This window comes from Lepus europaeus, chromosome 9 (assembly GCF_033115175.1).
Source record: "Lepus europaeus isolate LE1 chromosome 9, mLepTim1.pri, whole genome shotgun sequence".
In the NCBI taxonomy this organism is placed as follows: Eukaryota; Metazoa; Chordata; class Mammalia; order Lagomorpha; family Leporidae; genus Lepus; species Lepus europaeus.
Genome location: NC_084835.1, coordinates 116841497 through 116862855, shown reverse-complemented (window position 1 = coordinate 116862855; position 21359 = coordinate 116841497). Strand labels below are relative to the sequence as shown.

Below are 21359 nucleotides of genomic sequence, written 5' to 3'. Positions count from 1 at the left end.
ATTTCCCACATGAACTATAAACTTAATTAAACACATAAATCTTTAATTCGTGTTAGCAATCTCATTAATAACATCAATTTCTCCATATAATGAGTCTCATATTAGTTATAGTTCTGTCTACAGTAGTATTCACCATTCTTCATTCTCTTTTCTAATATAATTTTATTAATATTTATAATAGATCTATTTATAATAAGTCTTTCCAAACTTTGACAAAAATGAATTTTCTTTTTTATTCTGGGAAATACTTTGCCTCCCAAATGTTTAGTTAAGCACCATAGGAATTTAGCAAACACATTTTGTTTGCTGGAAACAGAGGCAAGAGGAGAACACCTCTGAGCCATCTCCATCTGAGTCACTCCACTCAGTTTGCTCTTCACTTCTCTCCAGCTCTCACTCATCCCCATTTTCCAGTTCTAGTTTGCCTTCAGCAGCATCTCTACCTTCATTTGTTTCTTTGCTTTTCCTTCATTCTACTTCCATATTTAACTGCAGAAAAAGGGAATACTTGTGTTTGTACCTGATCATGGATTTTCTCAGGATCTCTGCCGCAGATACAAATCTTGTCCAGTATATCTTGGCTATCTCATAATCAAGGATTGTGTACTGCTATGGATTGAATTGTTCTCAAATTCATAGGGAGAACCCCAAACCCCTGCTGGGGCTCTATGTGAAGACAGGGCCTCTGAAGAGGCTAAGATAGGTTAAAGGGGTTTATAAAAGTGGAATCCTAATCCAAAATCTAATCCTAATTCCAAAATTTTGGAAGAGACCCCAGAGAAGAAGACAGAACAGGAAGATGGCCATTTGCAAGCCAAGGAGAGAGATCTTAGAACAAACAATCCTGCCAGCATCTTGATCCTGCATTTTGATTCTCCCAAACTGTGAGAAGATAAATTTCTGTTTATCCACCCTATCTGTGGTATTTTGTTATGGCAGCTCAAGGAAGTTAGTACAAGTATCTGGGCCACGGACAATCTAACAAATGATGTGGAATCTATCTGAGCTATCCGGTGACTTTTAATTTGTGTATTAACTTTAAACAACATATTATTTTTTAAAAGATTTATTTATTTACTTGAAAAGCAGAGTTACAGAGATAAGGGAGACAGAGTGTTCTTCCACCTGCTGGTTCACTCCCCAAATGGCCACAATGGCTGTAGCTGAGCTGATTCGAAGCCAGGAGCCAGGGGCTTCTTCCAGGTGTGCCACGTGGGGTACAGGGGCCCAAGTACTTGGGGTGTCTTCCATTGCTTTCCCAGGCCATTATAAGGGAGGATCTGGACTGGAAGTGGAGCAGCCAGGTCAGGAACTGGTGCCCATATGGGATGCTGATGCCACTGGTGGAGGCTTAATCTACTATGCCACAGTGCTGACCCCTAAGCAGTATGTTATAAACTAGTCTTTTCGATGTCCACAATGACTAAACAATGTGACAGTATTTCACACACTTTATTAGAAGATTTTGTTGGTTCCGATTTTAAGCTCCTGCTAAAACTTCTCTTGATGGGAAGGTTCAACAAGAGGAAATACGAGGCAGATGCTGTGGCACAGCAGGTAAAGCCACTGCCTGCAGGGCCAGCATCCCATATGGATGCTCTACTTCCGAACCAGCTCTCTGTTGTGGCCTGGGAAAGCAGTAGAAGATGGCTCAAGTCCTTGGGCCCCTGCACCCACATGGGAGACCTGGAAGAAACTCCAAGCTCCTGGCTTCAGATTGGTACAGCTCCCGCCATTGCGGCCAGTTGGGGAGCGAACCAATGGATGGAAGACCTCTCTCTCTGCCTCTCCTTATCTCTTTGTGTAACTCTTTCAAATAAAAAATCTTTTAAAAAAAGGATATACAAAAACTACCCTTAAGTGTTTTAATATTATAACAATTAAAAGCATTAAGATAACAGTAACTTTGAAAATACTATACAAATTTCTTAATTACTATATATAATACATCAACTTAACATGGAGGGCTTTCAGGATCGTAAAATTGTATACATCAAAAAAGCATATAGGGTAATTTATATTTATATTGCAAATAAATATCTAATTAAAAATCTGTGTTCACATATATAAAAGAGAAGATTATATTGTGGCATCATTTGTAAGCAATTATTGTATTTTAAGAAGTTGACTAGGACGGATCCACATCTTCTAAATCAAGTATGAGGATCTGCTGTGCTTTAAGTAGAGTTAGTGGAAAATTCTTCGATGAGCTTCAAAATTCTGCAAATGTTTGTGCCAGAACTCCCTCATCATTTACCTGTGGTCTCTCCTGCAGGCAAGAATCACCTGCTCTTCCTCTCACGCAGGGCAGGGTTTGGAAAGGATCTGCAGTGTAACAAGCATCCTGTAGACATGGAGGCAGTGCGTTCAGTTTTTGAGACACTTGTGGTATCATCTATCATTTTTGGTTCTACCTGACTCTTGGTTCCATTCTTCTGAGATAGCAGTCAGTTCACTGAGATACTAAGCAGTGAATCAGAAATTGCTATTAGCATCTGGAAAAAGTAAAGATCACAGCGCAACCAAGTCTGGAGAGTAATGAGAATGTTTGTGTTCTCTCTGAGAACTGCATCCACAAATCTCAGAAATCCCGCATCCTAGGAAAATGACTTAGACTCAAAGTGTGCCATTAGGACACACGCTAAAATTTTTTTTTTAACTTTTATTTAATGAATATAAATTTCCAAAGTATAGCCCATGGGTTACAATGGCTTCCCCCCTCCCATAACTTCCCTCCCGCCCGCAATCCTCCCCCTTCCCGCTCCCTTTCCCCTTCCATTCATGTAAAGATTCATTTTCAATTCTCTTTGTATACAGAAGATCAGTTTAGTATATATTAGGTAAAGATTTCAACATTTTGCCCATATAGCAACACAAAGTGAAAAAACTACCATTGGATTACTAATTATAGCATTAAATAGCAATGTACAGCACATTAAAGACAGAGATCCTACATAATTTTTTTTTCAAATTAATTAATTTTCTATGCCATTTCCATTTTAACACCAGGTTGTTTTTTTTTTCATTTCCAATTCTCTTTATATACAGAAGATCAATTCAGTATATAATTAGTAAAGACCTCATCAGTTTGTGCCCACACAGAAACGCAAAGTATAAAAATACTGTTTCAGTACTAGTTATAGCATCACTTCGCTTTAGACGACACATTAGGGACAGATCCCACATGGGGTGTAAGTACACAGTGACTCCTGTTGCTGACTTAACAATTTGACACTCCTGTTCATGGCGTCAGTAATCTCCCTAGGCTCTAGTCATGAGTTGCCAGGGCTATGGAAGCCTTTAGAGTTCGCTGACTTCGATCTTATTCCGATAGGGTCATAGTCAAAGTGGAAGTTCTCTCCTCCCTTCGGAGAAGGGTACCTCCTTCTTTGATGGCCCCGTTCTTTCCACTGGGATCTCACTCACAGAGATCATTCATTTAGGTCTTTTTTTTTTTTTCCATGATATCTTGGCTTTCCATGCCTGCTATACTCTCATGGGCTCTTCAGCCAGATCTGAATGCCTTGAGGGCTGATTCTGAGGCCGGAGTGTTGTTTAGGACATCTGCCATCCTATGAGTCTGCTGTGTATCCCACTTCCCATGTTGGATCTTTCTCTCCCTTTTTGATTCTATCAGTTAGTATTAGCAGATACTTGTCTTGTTTGTGTGATCTCTTTGACTCTTAGACCTATCAGAACTATCAATTGTGAGCTGAAATTGATCACTTGGACTAGTGCGATGGCATTGGTACATGCCATCTTGATGGGATTGTGTTGGAATCCCCTGGCACATTTCTAACTCCACCATTTGCGGCCAGTCCGATTGAGCATGTTCCAAATTGTTCGTCTCCTCCCTCTCTTTTTCCACTCTTAGATTTAACAGGGATCACTTTTCAGTTAAAATTTAAACACCTAAGAATAATTGTGTGTTAATTACTGAGTTCAACCAATAGTACTAGAACAACAACAACAACAACAAATACTAAAAAGGATAAAGTATTACATTGTACATCTAAAGCATCATGCTGAGTGAATTAAGCCAGTCCCAAAGAGAAAAATATCATTTGTTTTCCCTGATCGGTGACAACTGAGCGCCAAAGGGGAAACCTGTTAAGTGAAATGGACACTATAAGCAACAATGAACTGATCAGCTCCTGTCCTGACTTTAGATGTACAAAGGACACACGCTAAAATTTTATTTGTACATCACACGGATAAGGATTATGCTACCCTCAAATTGATGAAAAGGAACAACCCAAAGAAAAGAGCCTTATATTGAGAGGAATCTCATAAATAAATAAAGAAGGGTTGGCTGCCTCCTCTCACTCCCATTAAGGCAGTAAATAAACAAACTTAATTTTTATTTGTAAGCATCCGAGATTGTAGCTGATGTCAGAGAGAGCTCACAACGCCATTTCCTGCTGCAATCTTCAACTCTCCTTACTATAAGCTTCAGAAAACTCATTTGAACACATTTGGTTGAAAGGGTAATTGTCAGAAAACAATTCCTCCTGAGTTACTCATGACTTAGCATTTCCTGTGACGGCTTTTGTCCCTTATTATCTTTCCAAGTATGCTTACATTAAACAGAGAATTTGAGAATATGGTGACTTCCTCCAGGACAGAGGGCACAGTGTTCCTTGACCAGGGAAAAGCAGATAATGTCTCCTAAGACAAACACTGGCAAGGTTTGCTAGCAGCCACCTTGTAAGACTGGGAACCTCCTAAAGTCAGGTTTCTCAGCTGTGTCCACATGGAGTGTCCGTCTGGGCGGCTGCACATGGCCCCATGGGAATACGGAACAGTGAGTCTGATGGACATGAAATTCATGATGCTTGCTGTGTCATAAAGTCCTTTGTCTCTGACTGAAAAGTCTTTCATGCTTTTTTGCCAGCATCCATTAAACTGTCGCAGGCAATGGAAGAAGGGGTGATAGACTCTTTCCTGCTTTTCTTTCTTTCTTTCTTTCTTTTTTTTTTTTGACAGGCAGAGTGGACAGTGAGAGAGAGAGACAGAGAGAAAGGTCTTCCTTTGCCGTTGGTTCACCCTCCAATGGCTGCTGCGGCCGGTGCACCGCGCTGATCCAAAGGCAGGAACCAGGTGCTTCTCCTGGTCTCCCATGCAGGTGCAGGGCCCAAGCACTTGGGCCATCCTCCACTGCACTACCTGGCCACAGCAGAGAGCTGGCCTGGAAGAGGGGCAACCGGGACAGAATCCGGCGCCCCAACCGGGACTAGAACCCTGTGTGCCGGTGCCACAAGGCGGAGGATTAGTCTATTGAGCCACGGTGCCGGCCTTCCTGCTTTTCTAATCTCTGATCACTGTCTCAGCTCTTCCCATACCTTGAATGTAAAGTGACTTACAGAAGTTCCTCTGTTGAGCTGTCTAGCACAGACTCCATTACATGGGTCCTGACTAACCCAAGAGGCCATCTCATTATGTCTCCAATTTTTTCATTATGTCCACATTGCAAGACCTTTATTTTTGCTCTTTCGATGCTAAAATTAACAAATCCCAATCTCTGATCTCTGTCCTTAATGTGTTGTTTAATGTGAATTAATGCTATAACTAGTACTCAAACAGTATTTTACACTTTATGTTCTGTGTGGATGCAAACTGTTGAAATCGTTACTTAATAGATACTAAATTGATCTTCTGTATATAAAGATAATTGAAAATGAATCTTGATGTTAATGGGATGGGAGAGGTAGTGGGAGATGGGAGGGTTGCGGGTGGGAGAAAGGTTATGGGGAGGAAAAGCCATTGTAATCCATAAACTGTACTTTGGAAATTTATATTTGCTAAATAAAAGTTAAAAACAAAACAAAAAAACAAATCCCAATATGAGTACTAAGGTGTTTTGAGAAATAAAAATAAAATAATAAAGGTCAGAATTCCATCTAGGGACTTTAGTATGAGTGTAGATAAGAATTATCACCACTGTTTCTCAAAGAGTCATCAATTCTCTTAAAGTTCCTTGGTATTTACATTTTATATAAAAGCAGCAAATTCTTTTAGACTTTAAAAAGAATTTTTCCTATTTTTACAAAGCCTTTTGTATCTCCAACTTACAGACACTACTTACATTTACTTTTGGACAATTTTTTCTATATTTTTATTTTTTAGAAAGATTTTGGGTTTTCATTTGTATAAAGAACTTACATTTTTCAATTTTTCTTATATCTTATGTTTTGCTCTTGTCTTAATGTCCACCTGCTCTTTCTCTTGTTTTCTTACTCTTTTTTTATCTTCCTATGTTAAGTATTTGCAATTATAATCTTATTCATTTAATGAAGGCATTTGCTTTTGCATTTTCACTTAGCCCACCTCCCAGTAGCTTTATAAATAAAATAATTATTTTCTAAAATTTTATTATTATAGTCTTACTTCCTTTTTATATATAAAATATTTCCTTGTGTATTTCATTAAGCATTGATTTTAATATATGATTTAACACTAGTTTTAATTTAGTCATATAATCAGAGCATGGGCTGAGCAGTTTCCATAGGCTGAAGTTTATTTTTTAATTTTTTATGTAAGATGTGATCAATTTCTGTATATATTTTATGAGTACTTGAAAAGATACATATATTGATATAGAATCTATCTACACACACACACTCATCAATGTATATTTTGTTCTCTCAACATTTATTTGTTTAATCTGTTAAGATGAGAAAGCATTGATTTCTAATGACTATTTCGCATGCTTTTGCATATTTAAGTACTATTTAAAGTGTTTTATCATAAATCAATAAATTTTAATTGTATTCATTTATGGGTAAATTGTGAAGCTATGATTTATGATTACATCAAGCTAATTAACTTATTGATCAATACTTTTATGATGAGGACATTTGAAATTTATTTTCTTAGCAATTTTAAAATATAATCATTGACGGGGCGGAGCCAAGATGGCGGATAGTGAGGATGTGCGCCGATAGTCTGGAAAATAAAGTTTCATAAAAGTGGAATTACTGTAGCCTCAGGAAAAGATTCAAGAAAAAAACTGCAGAGGAAACGCTTCCGGATCTAGTGGATGTGACACAGAGGACCTACAAGGAGCCCACCGCATGGAAATCCAACCGCGGGACCCGAGCCGCAGAATCTCCCCAGCGCGGGAACGAACGGGAGGTAAGACAAAAGCCTCAGAAACGCGAGATATTAGTGGGGAAAGGCAGAGGCCCCTCCCTTCACTTGAGCAAAACAAAGAGCAGGAGCCATTTTACATATGTAAAGCGGCAATGAGTACACAAACACAGTAACTTTGGGTCTAAGGTGAAACTTGAGAACACATTGAGGGCTGCATAAACTCTGTGTGTGGTCCCAGGGGTAGTTCAAATGAATACTAACAGAGGCCAGATTTCAACTACCCTCAACTCCACTCAGCCATTCGGAATTAATTCCCAACTGAGTCAAAAAAAAAAAAAAAAGAGAGAGATCCAGCAAGGAGTCACTTTTTGCACAGCCTTAAACCTGAAGAATCAAGCAGAGCTCTCTGGCCACACCCATCACAGCCTCTAAGGATCCATCAAAGCAGGCAGCCCACTAAGAGGCATAGTATAATGGAAAAAAACACCACAGCAAAAAAATAAATAAATAAATAAATAATCTCCAACATGCCAAACAACAAACGTAGAAGCCGAGGTAACAAGAGCAAGGAAGACACTATGACGCCCCCTAGTGAACAAGACACCCCAATCCAAGATTACGAAGATGAAGAGATAGAGGAAATGCAAGAAGCAGATCTCAAAAAATTGATAAGAACATTAAGAAGTTCTCAAAAACAAATTCTTGAACTACAGAAATCCTTCATGGACAAGATAGAAAATCTCTATCACAAAAATGAAATATTAAGGAGGAACCAAAATGAAATGAAACAACTAGTAGAACAAGAAACTGTGATAGTGACAAGAAATCATAATGAAATGAAGAACTCAATAGATCAAATGACAAACACATTAGAGAGCCTTAAAAACAGAATGGGTGAAGCAGAAGAGAGAATATCGGACTTAGAAGACAGAGAACAGGAAAGGAAACAGTCAAATCAAAGAAAAGAAGAAGAAATCAGAAATCTAAAAAGTACTGTCAGGAATCTACAGGATACTATTAAAAAACCCAACATTTGGGTTCTAGGAGTTCCTGAAGGCATGGAGAGGGAGAAAGGATTAGAAGGCATTTTCAGTGAGATACTAGCAGAAAATTTCCCAGGTTTGGAGAAGGACAGAGACATCCTAGTACAGGAAGCTCATAGAACCCCTAATAAACATGACCAAAAGAGATCCTCACCACGACATATTGTAATCAAACTCACCACAGTGAAACATAAAGAAAAGATCCTAAAATGTGCAAGAGAGAAATGCCAGATTACTCTCAGAGGATCTCCAATTAGACTCACAGCTGACTTCTCATCAGAAACCCTACAAGCTAGAAGGGAATGGTGAGATATAGCCCAGGTACTAAGAGAGAAAAACTGCCAGCCCAGAATATTATATCCTGCAAAGCTCTCATTTGTGAATGAAGGTGAAATAAAGACCTTTCACAGCAAACAGAAATTGAAAGAATATGTCGCCACTCGTCCAGCCCTGCAAAACATGCTTAAAGATGTGTTACATACAGAAACACAGAAACATGGACACCAATATGAAAGAAGGTAAAGGAAGGAAACCTCACAGCAAAAGATCACAGGAAGCTCAAAGCATATAAGAGAAAAAAATCTTTGGAAAATGGCAAAGCAAAGTTACTCCTTCTCAATAGTCACATTGAACGTTAATGGCCTGAACTGTCCAGTTAAAAGACACATTTTGGCTGATTGGGTTAAGGAACAAAACCCATTTTTTTGCTGCTTACAAGAAACTCATCTTTCCAACAATGATGCATACAGACTGAAAGTGAAAGGCTAGAAAAAGATATACCATGCCAGCAGAAATGAAAAAGAGCCGGCGTAGCCATCTTAATATCGGACAACATAAACTTTACCACAAAAACTGTTAGGAGAGACAAAGAGGGGCACTATATAATGATTAAGGGATCAATTCAACAAGAGGATATAACGATTATCAACGTATATGCACCTAATTACAGGGCACCAGCTTATTTAAAAGACTTGTTAAGGGACTTAAAGGGAGACTTAGACCCCAATACAATAGTTCTGGGGGACTTCAATACTCCACTCTCAGAGATAGACAGATCAACAGGACAGAAGATCAACAAGGAGACAGTAGATTTAAACGACACTATAGCCCAAATGGATCTAACAGATATCTACAGAACTTTTGTTCCTACACATAAAGCATTTACATTCTTCTCAGCAGTACATGGAACCTTCTCTAGGACTGACCACATACTAGGCCATAAAGCAAGTCTCAGCAAATTCAAAAGAATTAGAATCATATGATGCAGCTTCTCAGACCATAAAAGAATGAAGTTGGAAATTAGCAACTCAGGAATTCCTAGAGAGTATGCAAACACATGGAGACTGAACAACATGCTCCTGAATGAACAATGGGTCATAGAAGAAATCAAAAGAGAAATCAAAAACTTTCTGGAAGTAAATGAAGATAACAGCACAACATACCAAAACTTATGGGATAGAGCAAAAGCAGTGTTAAGAGGAAAGTTTATATGAAAAGGTGCCTACATCAAGAAATTGGAAAGGAACCAAATAAATGAGCTTTCAAGTCATCTCAAGGATCTAGAAAATCTGCAGCAAACCACACCCAAACCCAGTAGGAGAAGAGAAATAATTAAAATCAGAGAAGAAATCAACAGGATTGAATCCAAAAAAAAAATTACAAAAAATCAGCCAAACAAGGAGCTGGTTTTTTGAAAAAATAAACAAAATTGACACCCCATTGGCCCAACTAACTAAAAAAAGAAGAGAAAAGACACAAATCAATAGGATCAGAGATGAAAATGGAAACGTAACAACAGACACCACAGAAATAAAAAGAATCATCAGAAATTACTACAAGGACTTGTATGCCAGCAAACAGGGAAATCTATCAGAAATGGACAGATTCTTGGACACATACAACCTACCTAAATTGAGCCAGGAAGACATAGAAAACCTAAACAGACCCATAACTGCGACAGAAATTGAAACAGTAATAAAGACCCTCCAACAAAGAAAAGCCCAGGACCAGATGGATTCACTGCTGAGTTCTACCAGACATTTAGAGAAGAACTAACTCCAATTCTCCTCAAACTATTCAGAGCAATCGAAAAAGAGGGAATCCTCCCAAATTCTTTCTATGAAGCCACCATCACCTTAATTCCTAAGCCAGAAAGAGACGCAACATTGAAAGAGAATTACAGACCAATATCCCTGATGAACATAGATGCAAAAATACTTAATAAAATTCTGGCCCATAGAATACAACAACACATCAGAAAGATCATCCACCCAGACCAAGTGGGATTTATCCCTAGTATGCATGGATGGTTCATCGTTCACAAAACAATCAAAGTAATACAATACATTAACAGACTGCAGAAGAAAAACCATATGATTCTCTCAATAGATGCAGAGAAAGCATTTGATAAAATACAACACCCTTTCATGATGAAAACTCTAAGCAAACTGGGTATGGAAGGAACATTCCTCAATACAATCAAAGCAATATATGAAAAACCCACGGCCAACATCCTATTGAATGGGGAAAAGTTGGAAGCATTTCTGCTGAGATCTGGTACCAGACAGGGATGCCCACTCTCACCACTGCTATTCAATATAGTTCTGGAAGTTTTGGCCAGAGCTATTAGGCAAGAAAAAGAAATTAAAGGGATACAAATTGGGAAGGAAGAACTCAAACTATCCCTCTTTGCAGATGATATGATTCTGTATTTAGGGGATCCAAAGAACTCTACTAAGAGACTATTGGAACTCACAGAAGAGCTTGGCAAAGTTAGCAGGATATAAAATCAATGCACAAAAATAAACAGCCTTTGTATACACAGGCAATGCCACGGCTGAGGAAGAACTTCTAAGATCAATCCCATTCACAATAGCTACAAAAACAATCAAATACCTTGGAATAAACTTAACCAAAGACGTTAAAGATCTCTACGATGAAAACTACAAAACCTTAAAGAAAGAAATAGAAGAGGATACCAAAAAATGGAGAAATCTTCCATGCTCATGGATTGGAAGAATCAATATCATCAAAATGTCCATTCTCCCAAAAGCTATTTATATAGATTCAATGCAATACCAATCAAAATACCAAAGACATTCTTCTCAGATTTGGAAAAAAATGATGCTGAAATTCATATGGAGACACTGGAGACCTCGAATAGCCAAAGCAATCTTGTACAACAAAAACAAAGCCAGAGGCATCACAATACCAGATTTCAGGACATACTATAGGGCAGTTGTGATCAAAACAGCATGGTACTGGTACAGAAACAGATGGATAGACCAATGGAACAGAATAGAAACACCAGGAATCAATCCAAACATCTACAGCCAACTTATATTTGATCAAGGATCCAAAACTAATCCCTGGAGTAAGGACAGTCTATTCAATAAATGGTGCTGGGAAAATTGGATTTCCATGTGCAGAAGCATGAAGCAAGACCCCTACCTTTCACTTTACACAAAAATTCACTCAACATGGATTAAAGACTTAAATCTACGACCTGAAACCATCAAATTATTAGAGAGCATTGGAGAAACCCTGGAAGATATAGGAACAAGCAAAGACTTCTTGGAAAAGACCCCAGAAGCACAGGCAGTCAAAACCAAAATTAACATTTGGGATTGCATCAAATTGAGAAGTTTCTGTACTTCAAAAGAAACAGTCAGGAAAGTGAAGAGGCAACCGACAGAATGGGAAAAAATATTTGCAAACTATACTACAGATAAAGGGTTGATAACCAGAATCTAAAAGGAAATCAAGAAACTCCACAACAACAAAACAAACAACCCACTTAAGAGATGGGCCAAGGACCTCAATAGACATTTTTCCAAAGAGGAAATCCAAATGGCCAACAGACACATGAAAAAATGTTCAAGATCACTAGTAATCACAGAAATGCAAATCAAAACCACAATGAGGTTTCACCTCACCCCGGTGAGAATGGCTCACATCCAGAAATCTACCAACAACAGATGCTGGAGAGGATGTGGGGAAAAAGGGACACTAACCCACTTAGTTGGTGGGAATGCAAACTGGTTAAGCCACTATGGTAGTCAGTCTGGAGATTCCTCAGAAACCTGAACATAACCCTACCATACAACCCAGCCATCCCACTCATTGGAATTTACCCAAAGGAAATTAATTTGGCAAATAATAAAGCCATCTGCACATTAATGTTTATGCAGCTCAATTCACAATAGCTAAGACCTGGAACCAATCCAAATGCCCATCAACAGTAGACTGGATAAAGAAATTATGGGACATGTACTCCATAGAATACTATACAGCAGTAAGAAACAATGAAACCCAGTCATTTGCAACAAGATGGAGGAATCTGGAAAACATCATGCTGAGTGAATTAAGCCAGTCCCAAAGAGACAAATTTCATTTGTTTTCCCTGATCGGTGACAACTGAACACCAAAGGGGAAACCTGTTGAAGTGAAATGGATACTATAAGAAACAATGACCTGATCAGCTCTTTTCCTGACTCTAGATGTACAATGTAATACTTTATCCTTTTTAGTATCTGTTGTTGTTGTTGTTCTAGTACTAGTGGTTGAACTCTGTAACTAACACAGAATTATTCTTAGGTGTTTAAATTTTAACTGAAAAGTGATCCCTCTTAAATATAAGAGTGGGAAAAAGAGAGGGAGGAGATGTACAATCTGGGACATGTTCAATCGGACTTGCCCCAAATGGTGGAGTTAGAAATGCGCCAGGGGATTCCAATACAATCCCATCAAGATGGCATGTACCAATGCCATCTCACTAGTCCAAGTGATCAATTTCAGTTCACAACTGATGGCTCTGATAGGTCTAAGAGGCAAAGGGATCACACAAACAAGACAAGTGTCTGCTAATACTAACTGACAGAATCACAAAGGGAAAAAACAATCCAACATGGGAAGCGGGATACACAGCAGACTCATGGAATGGCAGATGTCCTAAAAAACACTCTGGCCTCAGAATCAGCCCTTAAGGCATTCGGGTCTGGCTGAAGAGCCCATGAGAGTATTTTAGGCATGGAAAGCCAAGATACCATGGAAAAGAAAAAAAAGAAGAAGACCTAAATGAAAGATCTCTGTGAGTGAGATCCCAGTGGAAAGAACAGGGCCATCAAAGAAGGAGGTACCTTTCTCTGAAGGGAGGAGAGAACTTCCACTTTGACTATGACCCTATCGGAATAAGACCAAAGTCAGCAAACTCTAAAGGCTTCCATAGCCCTGGCAACTCATGATTAGAGCCTAGGGAGATTACTGACGCCATGAACAGGAGTGTCAAATTGTTAAGTCAGCAACAGGAGTCACTGTGTACTTACACCCCATGTGTGATCTGTCCTTAATGTGTTGTCTAATGTGCAGTGATGGTATAACTAGTACTGAAACAGTATTTTTACACTTTGTGTTTCTGTGTGGGTACAAACTGATGAGATCTTTACTAATTATATACTGAATCGATCTTCTGTTTATAAAGAGAATTGGAAATGAAAAAAAAAAAACCAACCTGGTGTGAAATTGGAAATGGCATATAAAATTAATTAAAAAAAATGCCACCTGAACTTCACATATAACGACAGTGCAGCCCAGAGGCTCACGGTGACACAGCCATTGAACAATGACTCTGGAGCTTCGCAGCTTGTGATCTTCTTCTGTCTTCACTGCAACTCATTGTAAAATAAATTGTTGTGTCCTTCTCTAGATGAGACTTACACAAATGAGCCAGTTCCACAGGACCAGGGCAGGAATGCAAGTGCCTCTTCCCCATGTTTAAAGAGAGAACAGCACAGTATGTGCAACAGAATAACAGAGTTGCTGTAGGCTGATATTAAATATTGACTCTAGAGCTGTCTAGTCATCTGACCTTAGAAAGGTTCTTAAACTTTTTTTTAATAAAAATTCAGTTTCTCCTTATCTCTGAGCTTAAGCTACAGTAATCTATGTTAAGTGTTGCTATAAATATTATGTAATATGTGCATTTAGAGTGAGACATATAGCACTTGTCACACCTGAAGCACAGGGTCAAGACATTGTTAGTGCTGTTAGGCTAGGGATTCCTATGTGAGTATTTGGTCAAAACACAGAAATTTATCAAAATTGAGCGATCAAAGGAATGACAGTAAAGGCAGAGACACAGGAGTATTTGATTATAAGCCTAAGAGCCAAGTAGAAGCACAAACACCCCAAAGTGAACACAGGAAATAGCTGGTCCATATGGACGGGTGGAGAAAGGTGAGCGACAGCTAGGAGATGGGTGAACAATGCCAGGTGCAGGCTATGTGTGTGCGTGTGAGTACACACGCATAACAAAAGCTAGGGAAGCGCAGTCACAGCGTTCTCTTAAAGAAATGCCAGCTGGTGCATATGTCAATGTGTTCCCTGGTACGACTGACACCAGAGGGACTGGGTAGGGAAATTCACTGGAATCAAAAAGCACTGCCAAGGGACAAGTGGCAGGGATCACAAAGTGGACTGGATGCCTGTTGTAAAAACGCCATTCTGTTTAATAAAGAAGTGCATACAAGTGTACTACCAGTTGAGAACACTCCGTTTTATTTGTTCTTGGAAAGGAGCTCATGAACTTGAAAACTGTATGGAAAGAGACCGCAGAGACTGCCAGCCATGTTTGGCACTGCTTGGATTTGTTCGAAGAGTCCTCTGAAATTCTGAAGGTTTATGGGCAATCAGTTTCTTCCAGACTTGGCTTAATTTCCAACTGGGGACATCTCATACTTAATTTTTCATTTTATTCAAAATAAATGAAAAGGAATTAGAAGATAATTCACTGAATCTGTACCAAGATAACAAAAGAAATATGATTTTTCACATTTTATTGAAATTGCTAGATGCCATTTTAATTGGACTTTGTGGAGTATTTTCATTAAATTACTATTATTAATGTTATTATTGTATATTTTAAACCATATATCAACCTAAACACTTTCAAGCAGTATGAAAGAAGCTGAGCTTCAGAAGAATGCTAGAATTTTTTTTTTTATTTTTGACAGGCAGAGTGGACAGTGAGAGAGAGAGAGAAAGGTCTTCCTTTGCCGTTGGTTCACCCTCCAATGGCCGCTGCGGCCGTCGCACTGCGGCCGTGCACCGTGCTGATCCGAAGGCAGGAGCCAGGTGCTTCTCCTGGTCTCCCATGGGGTGCAGGGCCTAAGCACTTGGGCCATCCTCCACTGCACTCCCTGGCCACAGCAGAGAGCTGGCCTGGAAGAGGGGCAACCAGGACAGAATCCGGTGCCCCGACCGGGACTAGAACTCGGTGGGCTGGTGCTGCTAGACAGAGGATTAGCCTGTTGAGCCATGGCGCTGGCACTGAATGCTAGAAATTATTACTGGGGCAGGTGCTGTGGCTCAGTGGGGTTAGCCACTGCTTGGGGTATCTGTATCCCATATGGGAGTGATGGACTGAGTTCTGGTACCTCTGCTTCTGATCCAGTTTCCTGCTAATGTGCCCGGGAGGCAGCAGGTGATGGCTCAAGTACCTGGGGCCCTGCCACCCATGTGGGAGGCCCAGATGAATTCCTGGATACTGGCTTCATCTGGCCTAGCTCTGGCTGTTACAGGTATTTTGAGAAGTAACCAGCAGGTAGAAACACATACACACTCTTTCTTTCTCTCCCTTACACACACATACACACACACTGTGTTTCTGCCTTTCAAGATGATGAAAATAGACAAACATTTAAAAACTGAAATTATTTTGAACATCCAAATAAATGTTTAACACCATTCTTATCCACAATCATAATGCTTTTAAGACTACATACTGTTAATTTCTATACATCTACCCTATCTATCTCTACCTTTCATCTACCTATCTATTAGGAGATGCATTTATAGAATTACTCTTTGAACATAAAGAACATGATGAATACATGCTAAAATTAGATGAATAGTTATTTTAAATCAAGTTTTATATAAATAATTTCCAATGTCTGAACATAATAAAAGCTGGGATAAATTTTAGTAGTGGTTAAAACAATTTTTCCAATTGAAAAATAAAGCTATCCTGCTGATGTACACCCTGGGAGGCAGCAGATGATGGCGAAAGTAGTTGGGTCTCCTCCACCTATTTGAAACAACCAGCTTGAGTTCTCAGTTCCTAGCTTCAGCCTGGCCCAGCTCCGGCTGTTGTGGGTATCTGGGGAATCAACTAACAGATGAAAGATTTCTCTCTCTCCCCTCCTCCACCCCTTCCCTAGGCAATTCAAGTAAAATGGAAATAAAGGTTTAAAAAATAAAGCTAAATTGTAGAGGAGTTTTCTTTTGCCAGCAGTTTATGGATTAGATAAAAAATATTGAGCTTTTGCTAATGACAAGATGGCATTCTGACACTCTAGTGGACACTATTGTTGCATCCCTGTCAATATCTTGTTTTTAAATTTATTTTTTAAGGAGTACAACTTTAGGAATGCATTTATTCTTCCCACCATAGCCGCCCTCCCACCCACACCCCAACCTCTCCTCCTCCTCCTTCTATCCTTCCCAGTCCCATTTTTCAGTAAGATTCATTTTCAATTAACTTTGTACACAGAAGACCACCTCTAAATGAAGTAGAGATTTCAACAATTTGCACACACATGCCCAAATATCTTTTAAGAAGAGGTAACTAAAGCCCAGCGGTGGTGAGTGACTTGCCCGCACCACACAGCTCTGTCTTTCCTCAGACTTGCCCTCATTACCATACACGCTGCTTCCAAGCTGCATATGTGCCAGCTGAATGCATCCCAGGGAACAACAGGCTCTCATTCACCCAATTAGGGCCTCATTATGTTCCCATGCAATCCTTCCTTCCTCCCTCCCGCCGTCCCTCCCTCCCTCCCTCCCGCCGTCCCTCCCTCCCTCCCTCCCTCCCGCCGTCCCTCCCTCCCTCCCTTCCTTCCTTCCTTCCTCCCTCCCTCCCTTCCTTCCTTTCCTTCCTTCTTTCCTTCCTCCCTCCATTCCTGCCTCTCTTTCTCTCCCTCTTCTTTTTCTCTCTCTCTTTCTTTCTTTCTCTTTGTGTATTTCTGTATTTCTTTTATTTATTTAAAAGGCAGAGTCACAGAGAGAGAGGGATCTTCCCTTTGTTGGTTCACCTCCCATATGGCCACAACCACAGTGGCTGCGCCAAGCTGAAGCCAGGAGCCAGGAGCTTCTTCCCGGTTTCCCACTTGGGTGCAGGACCCCAAGCACTTGGGCCATCCTCTACTGCTTTCCCAGTTGCACCTGTAGGGATCTGGATCAGGAGTGGAGCAGCTGGAACTCAAACCTGCACCCATTTAGGATGCAGGCGGCACAGGCAGTGGCTCCACTCACTATGCCACAATGGCCCCCCTCACCCCTGCCATGCAATTCTTACATCAACTTCTTAGATCATAGTTTGTCCTCTAGTGACTGGAATACTTTTCCCTGCTATTTTACAGCAGTGATACAAGGCAAACACCATATGATTCACTGGGCTGTATGTTTATATGTCCTAATGACTATATACTGAGTCATTTTGATTAACCTTTGAAACCTATTGCTCTCATGTAAGGAGACCATGCCTGTAGAGCTCCCTTTTTATTCTGCATTCCAGGCGCACAAATAAAATAAAGAAAACTGCATTCATTAACAGGGAAACTGCACTCTTATGTTATGCAGTGTTGTTCTTATACAATGTCAACTCTAAATTACTGGATTAGATTAGATTGAAGATATATATATATATATATATATATATGAATATACATCTATAGTATCCACACTAAAGTTTTAGGAATAAGGAGCGGCAAGATGGCGGAATAGGAAGGAAGCACACTGATAGTCCAGAAAGAGACAGTTTAATAAAAGTGGAGATACTGCAGATTCAAGGAAGAGTAGGGGAAGAAACAGCAGAGGAAACTCTTCTAGAACTAGTGATTCACAGTGGACCTGCGTGGAGAGCGTGGGAGCCCACGGTTCCGGACACCAGCAGCAGAATCAACGCACCAGCGCTGGAACACGAGGTGAGCCGAACCTCAATAGCCTGAGACACTGGTGGGCAAGCAGAAAGAGGAGACTAGAGGAAACGAGGCTTGAAACCCCGTCGGGAAAAGTTCCCCAGGCTAACTAGAAGAAAAAAAAAGTGACCAATATGGACACGAGTTTCTCTTTCTCCGCTCACCTCTCAAAGGTGAGCAAGACAAAGAGCAGGTACCATTTTGGACATACGTCATAAGCGGGGTGACCTCAGGGCTGCACCCACCCACAGCCAAGCAGAAAAACCTGACTCTGGGGTGTGTGTGTGTGTGAAATAACAGATTAGGACCTAGTGAATGTGTGGTGCTAATGAACTGAGACTGTGAAAAAAGACCGTGGGGGAGAGAACTCACGGAATTCAGTGAGTACTATCCAGAGACGCTACAATTCAGCAACCATGGCAACCCAGTGGGAGACTGCAGGAGAATTGGAGCCCACACTGAGGCAGCACAGATTCCCTGTGTGGTCCTTGGGAAAGAGCTTCCGATCTCTGGCTCCTGTGGGTATATCATTCGCCTGCTAACTGCCTCCAATTCCATTCAGCTGTGCGGAATTACTTCCCTTTTGAATCAAAAAAAGAAAGAAAGAAAGAAAGGGAGAGATTTACCACACCTAACCTGAGAGTGTCACCTTTGGCACACCCTAAACCCTGAGGAACCAAACAGAGCTCTCAGGCCACACCCATCTCAAGCCTCTAAGGCTCCATCAAAAGCAGACAGTCCACTTAATACAGTCATAGTATAACAAGAAAAAACACCACAGCGAGGGAAGAAGAATCCAAAGAATATCTCTACAATGCCAAGCTACAAACACAGAAACCGAGGAAACAAGAACAAGGAAGACATTATGACACCCCCAAATGAACAAGACACTCCAAGCCAAAATTATGAAGATGATGAGATGGAAGAAATGCAAGATACCGATTTCAAAAAATTTATGATAAGAACAATTAGAAGTTTTCAAAAACAAATGCTTGAGCTACGGAATTCCTTACTGGACAGGATAGACGATCTTCTTCGAGAAAATGAAATCTTAAGGAGAAAACAAAATGACACAGAAACTAGTAGAACAGGAAAGTGTGATAGTGAAGAGAAATCAAAATGAAATGAAGAACTCAATAGATCAAATGACAAACACATTAGAGAGCCTTAAAAACAGAGTCAGTGAAATAGAAGAGAGAATATTGGAATTAGAAGACAGGACAAGAAAGTATACAGTCAAACCAAAGAAAAGAAGAGGAAATTAGAAATCTAAAAAATATTGTTGGGAATCTACAGGATACTATTAAAAAACCCAACATTCAGGTTCTAGGAGTTCCTGAAGGCATGGAAAGGGAGAAAGGATTAGAAGGCCTTTTTAGTGAGATACTTGCAGAGAACTTCCCGGGTTTGGAAAAGGACAGACATCATAGTACAGGAAGCTCATAGAACCCCTAGTAAACATGACCAAAAGAGATCCTCACCACGACAGGTTGTAATCAAACTTACCACAGTGAAACATAAAGAAAAGATTCTAAAATGTGCAAGAGAGAAATGCCAGATTACTCTCAGAGGATCTCCAATTAGACTCACAGCTGACTTCTCATCAGAAACCCTACAAGCTAGAAGGGAATGGTGAGATATAGCCCAGGTACTAAGAGAGAGAAACTGCCAGCCCAGAATATTATATCCTGCAAAGCTCTCATTTGTGAATGAAGGTGAAATAAAGACCTTTCACAGCAAACAGAAATTGAAAGAATTTGTCGCCACTCGTCCAGCCCTGCAAAAGATGCTTAAAGATGTGTTACAAACAGAAACACAGAAACACGGTCACCAATATGAAAGAAGGTAAAGGAAGGAAGCCTCACAGCAAAAGATCACAGGAATCTCAAAGCATATAAGAGAAAAAATCTTTGGCAAATGGCAGGGCAAAGTTACTCCTTCTCAATAGTCACATGGATTGTTAATGGGCTGAACTGTCCAGTTAAAAGACACATTTTGGCTGATTGGGTTAAGGAACAAAACCCATCTTTTTGCTGCTTACAAGAAACTCATCTTTCCAACAATGATGCATACAGACTGAAAGTGAAAGGCTGGAAAAAGATATACCATGCCAGGAGAAATGAAAAAAGAGCGGGCATAGCCATCTTAATATCAGACAACATAAACTATAACACAAAAACTGTTAAGAGAGACAAAGAGGGGCACTATATAATGATTAAGGGATCCATTCAACAGGAGGATATAACGATTATCAACGTATATGCACCTAATTACAGGGCACCGGTTTATTTAAAAGATTTATTAAGGGACTTAAAGGGAGACTTAGACTCCAATACAATAGTTCTGGGGACTTCAATACTCCACTCTCAGAGATAGACAGATCAACAGGACAGAAGATCAACGAGACAGTAGATTTAAACGACACTATAGCCCAAATGGATCTAACAGATATCTACAGAACATTTCATCCTACATCTAAAGACTTTACATTCTTCTCAGCAGTACATGGAACCTTCTCTAGGACTGACCACATACTAGGCCATAAAGCAAGTCTCAGCAAATTCAAAAGAATTAGAATCATATGATGCAGCTTCTCAGACCACAAAGGAATGAATTGGAAATTAGCAACTCAGGGATTCCTAGAGCATATGCAAACACACGGAGATTGAACAGCGTGCTCCTGAATGAACAATGGGTCATACAAGAAATCAAAAGAGAAATAAAAAACTTTCTGGAAGTAAATGAAGATAACAGCACAACATACCAAAACTTATGGGATAGAGCAAAAGCAGTGTTAAGAGGAAAGTTTATATCAATAAGTGCTACATCAAGAAACTGGAAAGGCACCAAATAGATGAGCTTTCAAGTCATCTCAAGGATCTAGAAAATCTGCAGCAAACCAAACCCAAACCCAGTAGGAGAAGAGAAATAATTAAAATCAAAGAAGAAATCAACAGGATTGAATCCAAAAAAACATTACAAAAAATCAGCCAAACGAGGAGCTGGTTTTTTGAAAAAATAAACAAAATTGAACACCCCACTGGCCCTACTAACTAAAAAAAAGAAGAGAAAAGAGCAAAATCAATAAAATCAGAGATGAAAAAGGAAACATAACAAAGACACCACAGAAATAAAAAGAATCATCAGAAAATACTACAAAGACTTGTATACCAGCAAACAGGGAAATCTATCAGAAATGGACAGATTCCTGGACACATGCAAACAACCTAAATTGAGCCAGGAAGACATA

The 21359-nt window shown here is 39.8% G+C and overlaps 1 protein-coding gene across 2 annotated transcripts in view; it reads right to left on the bottom strand.

Annotated features, from left to right (window-relative positions):
• Window positions 1-21359, bottom strand: part of DOK6 (docking protein 6) — a 475096-nt gene that overhangs the window by 97220 nt on the left and 356517 nt on the right. Inside the window, exon 7 of one of the 2 annotated variants that reach the window (XM_062201788.1) lies at window positions 2258-2344. The exons of the other annotated variant lie outside the window; for it this stretch is intronic. Within the exon in view, the coding sequence (XP_062057772.1) occupies window positions 2258-2344 (87 nt within the window). The remainder of the gene's footprint in view (window positions 1-2257; window positions 2345-21359) is intronic. 2 annotated transcript variants of the gene reach the window in all.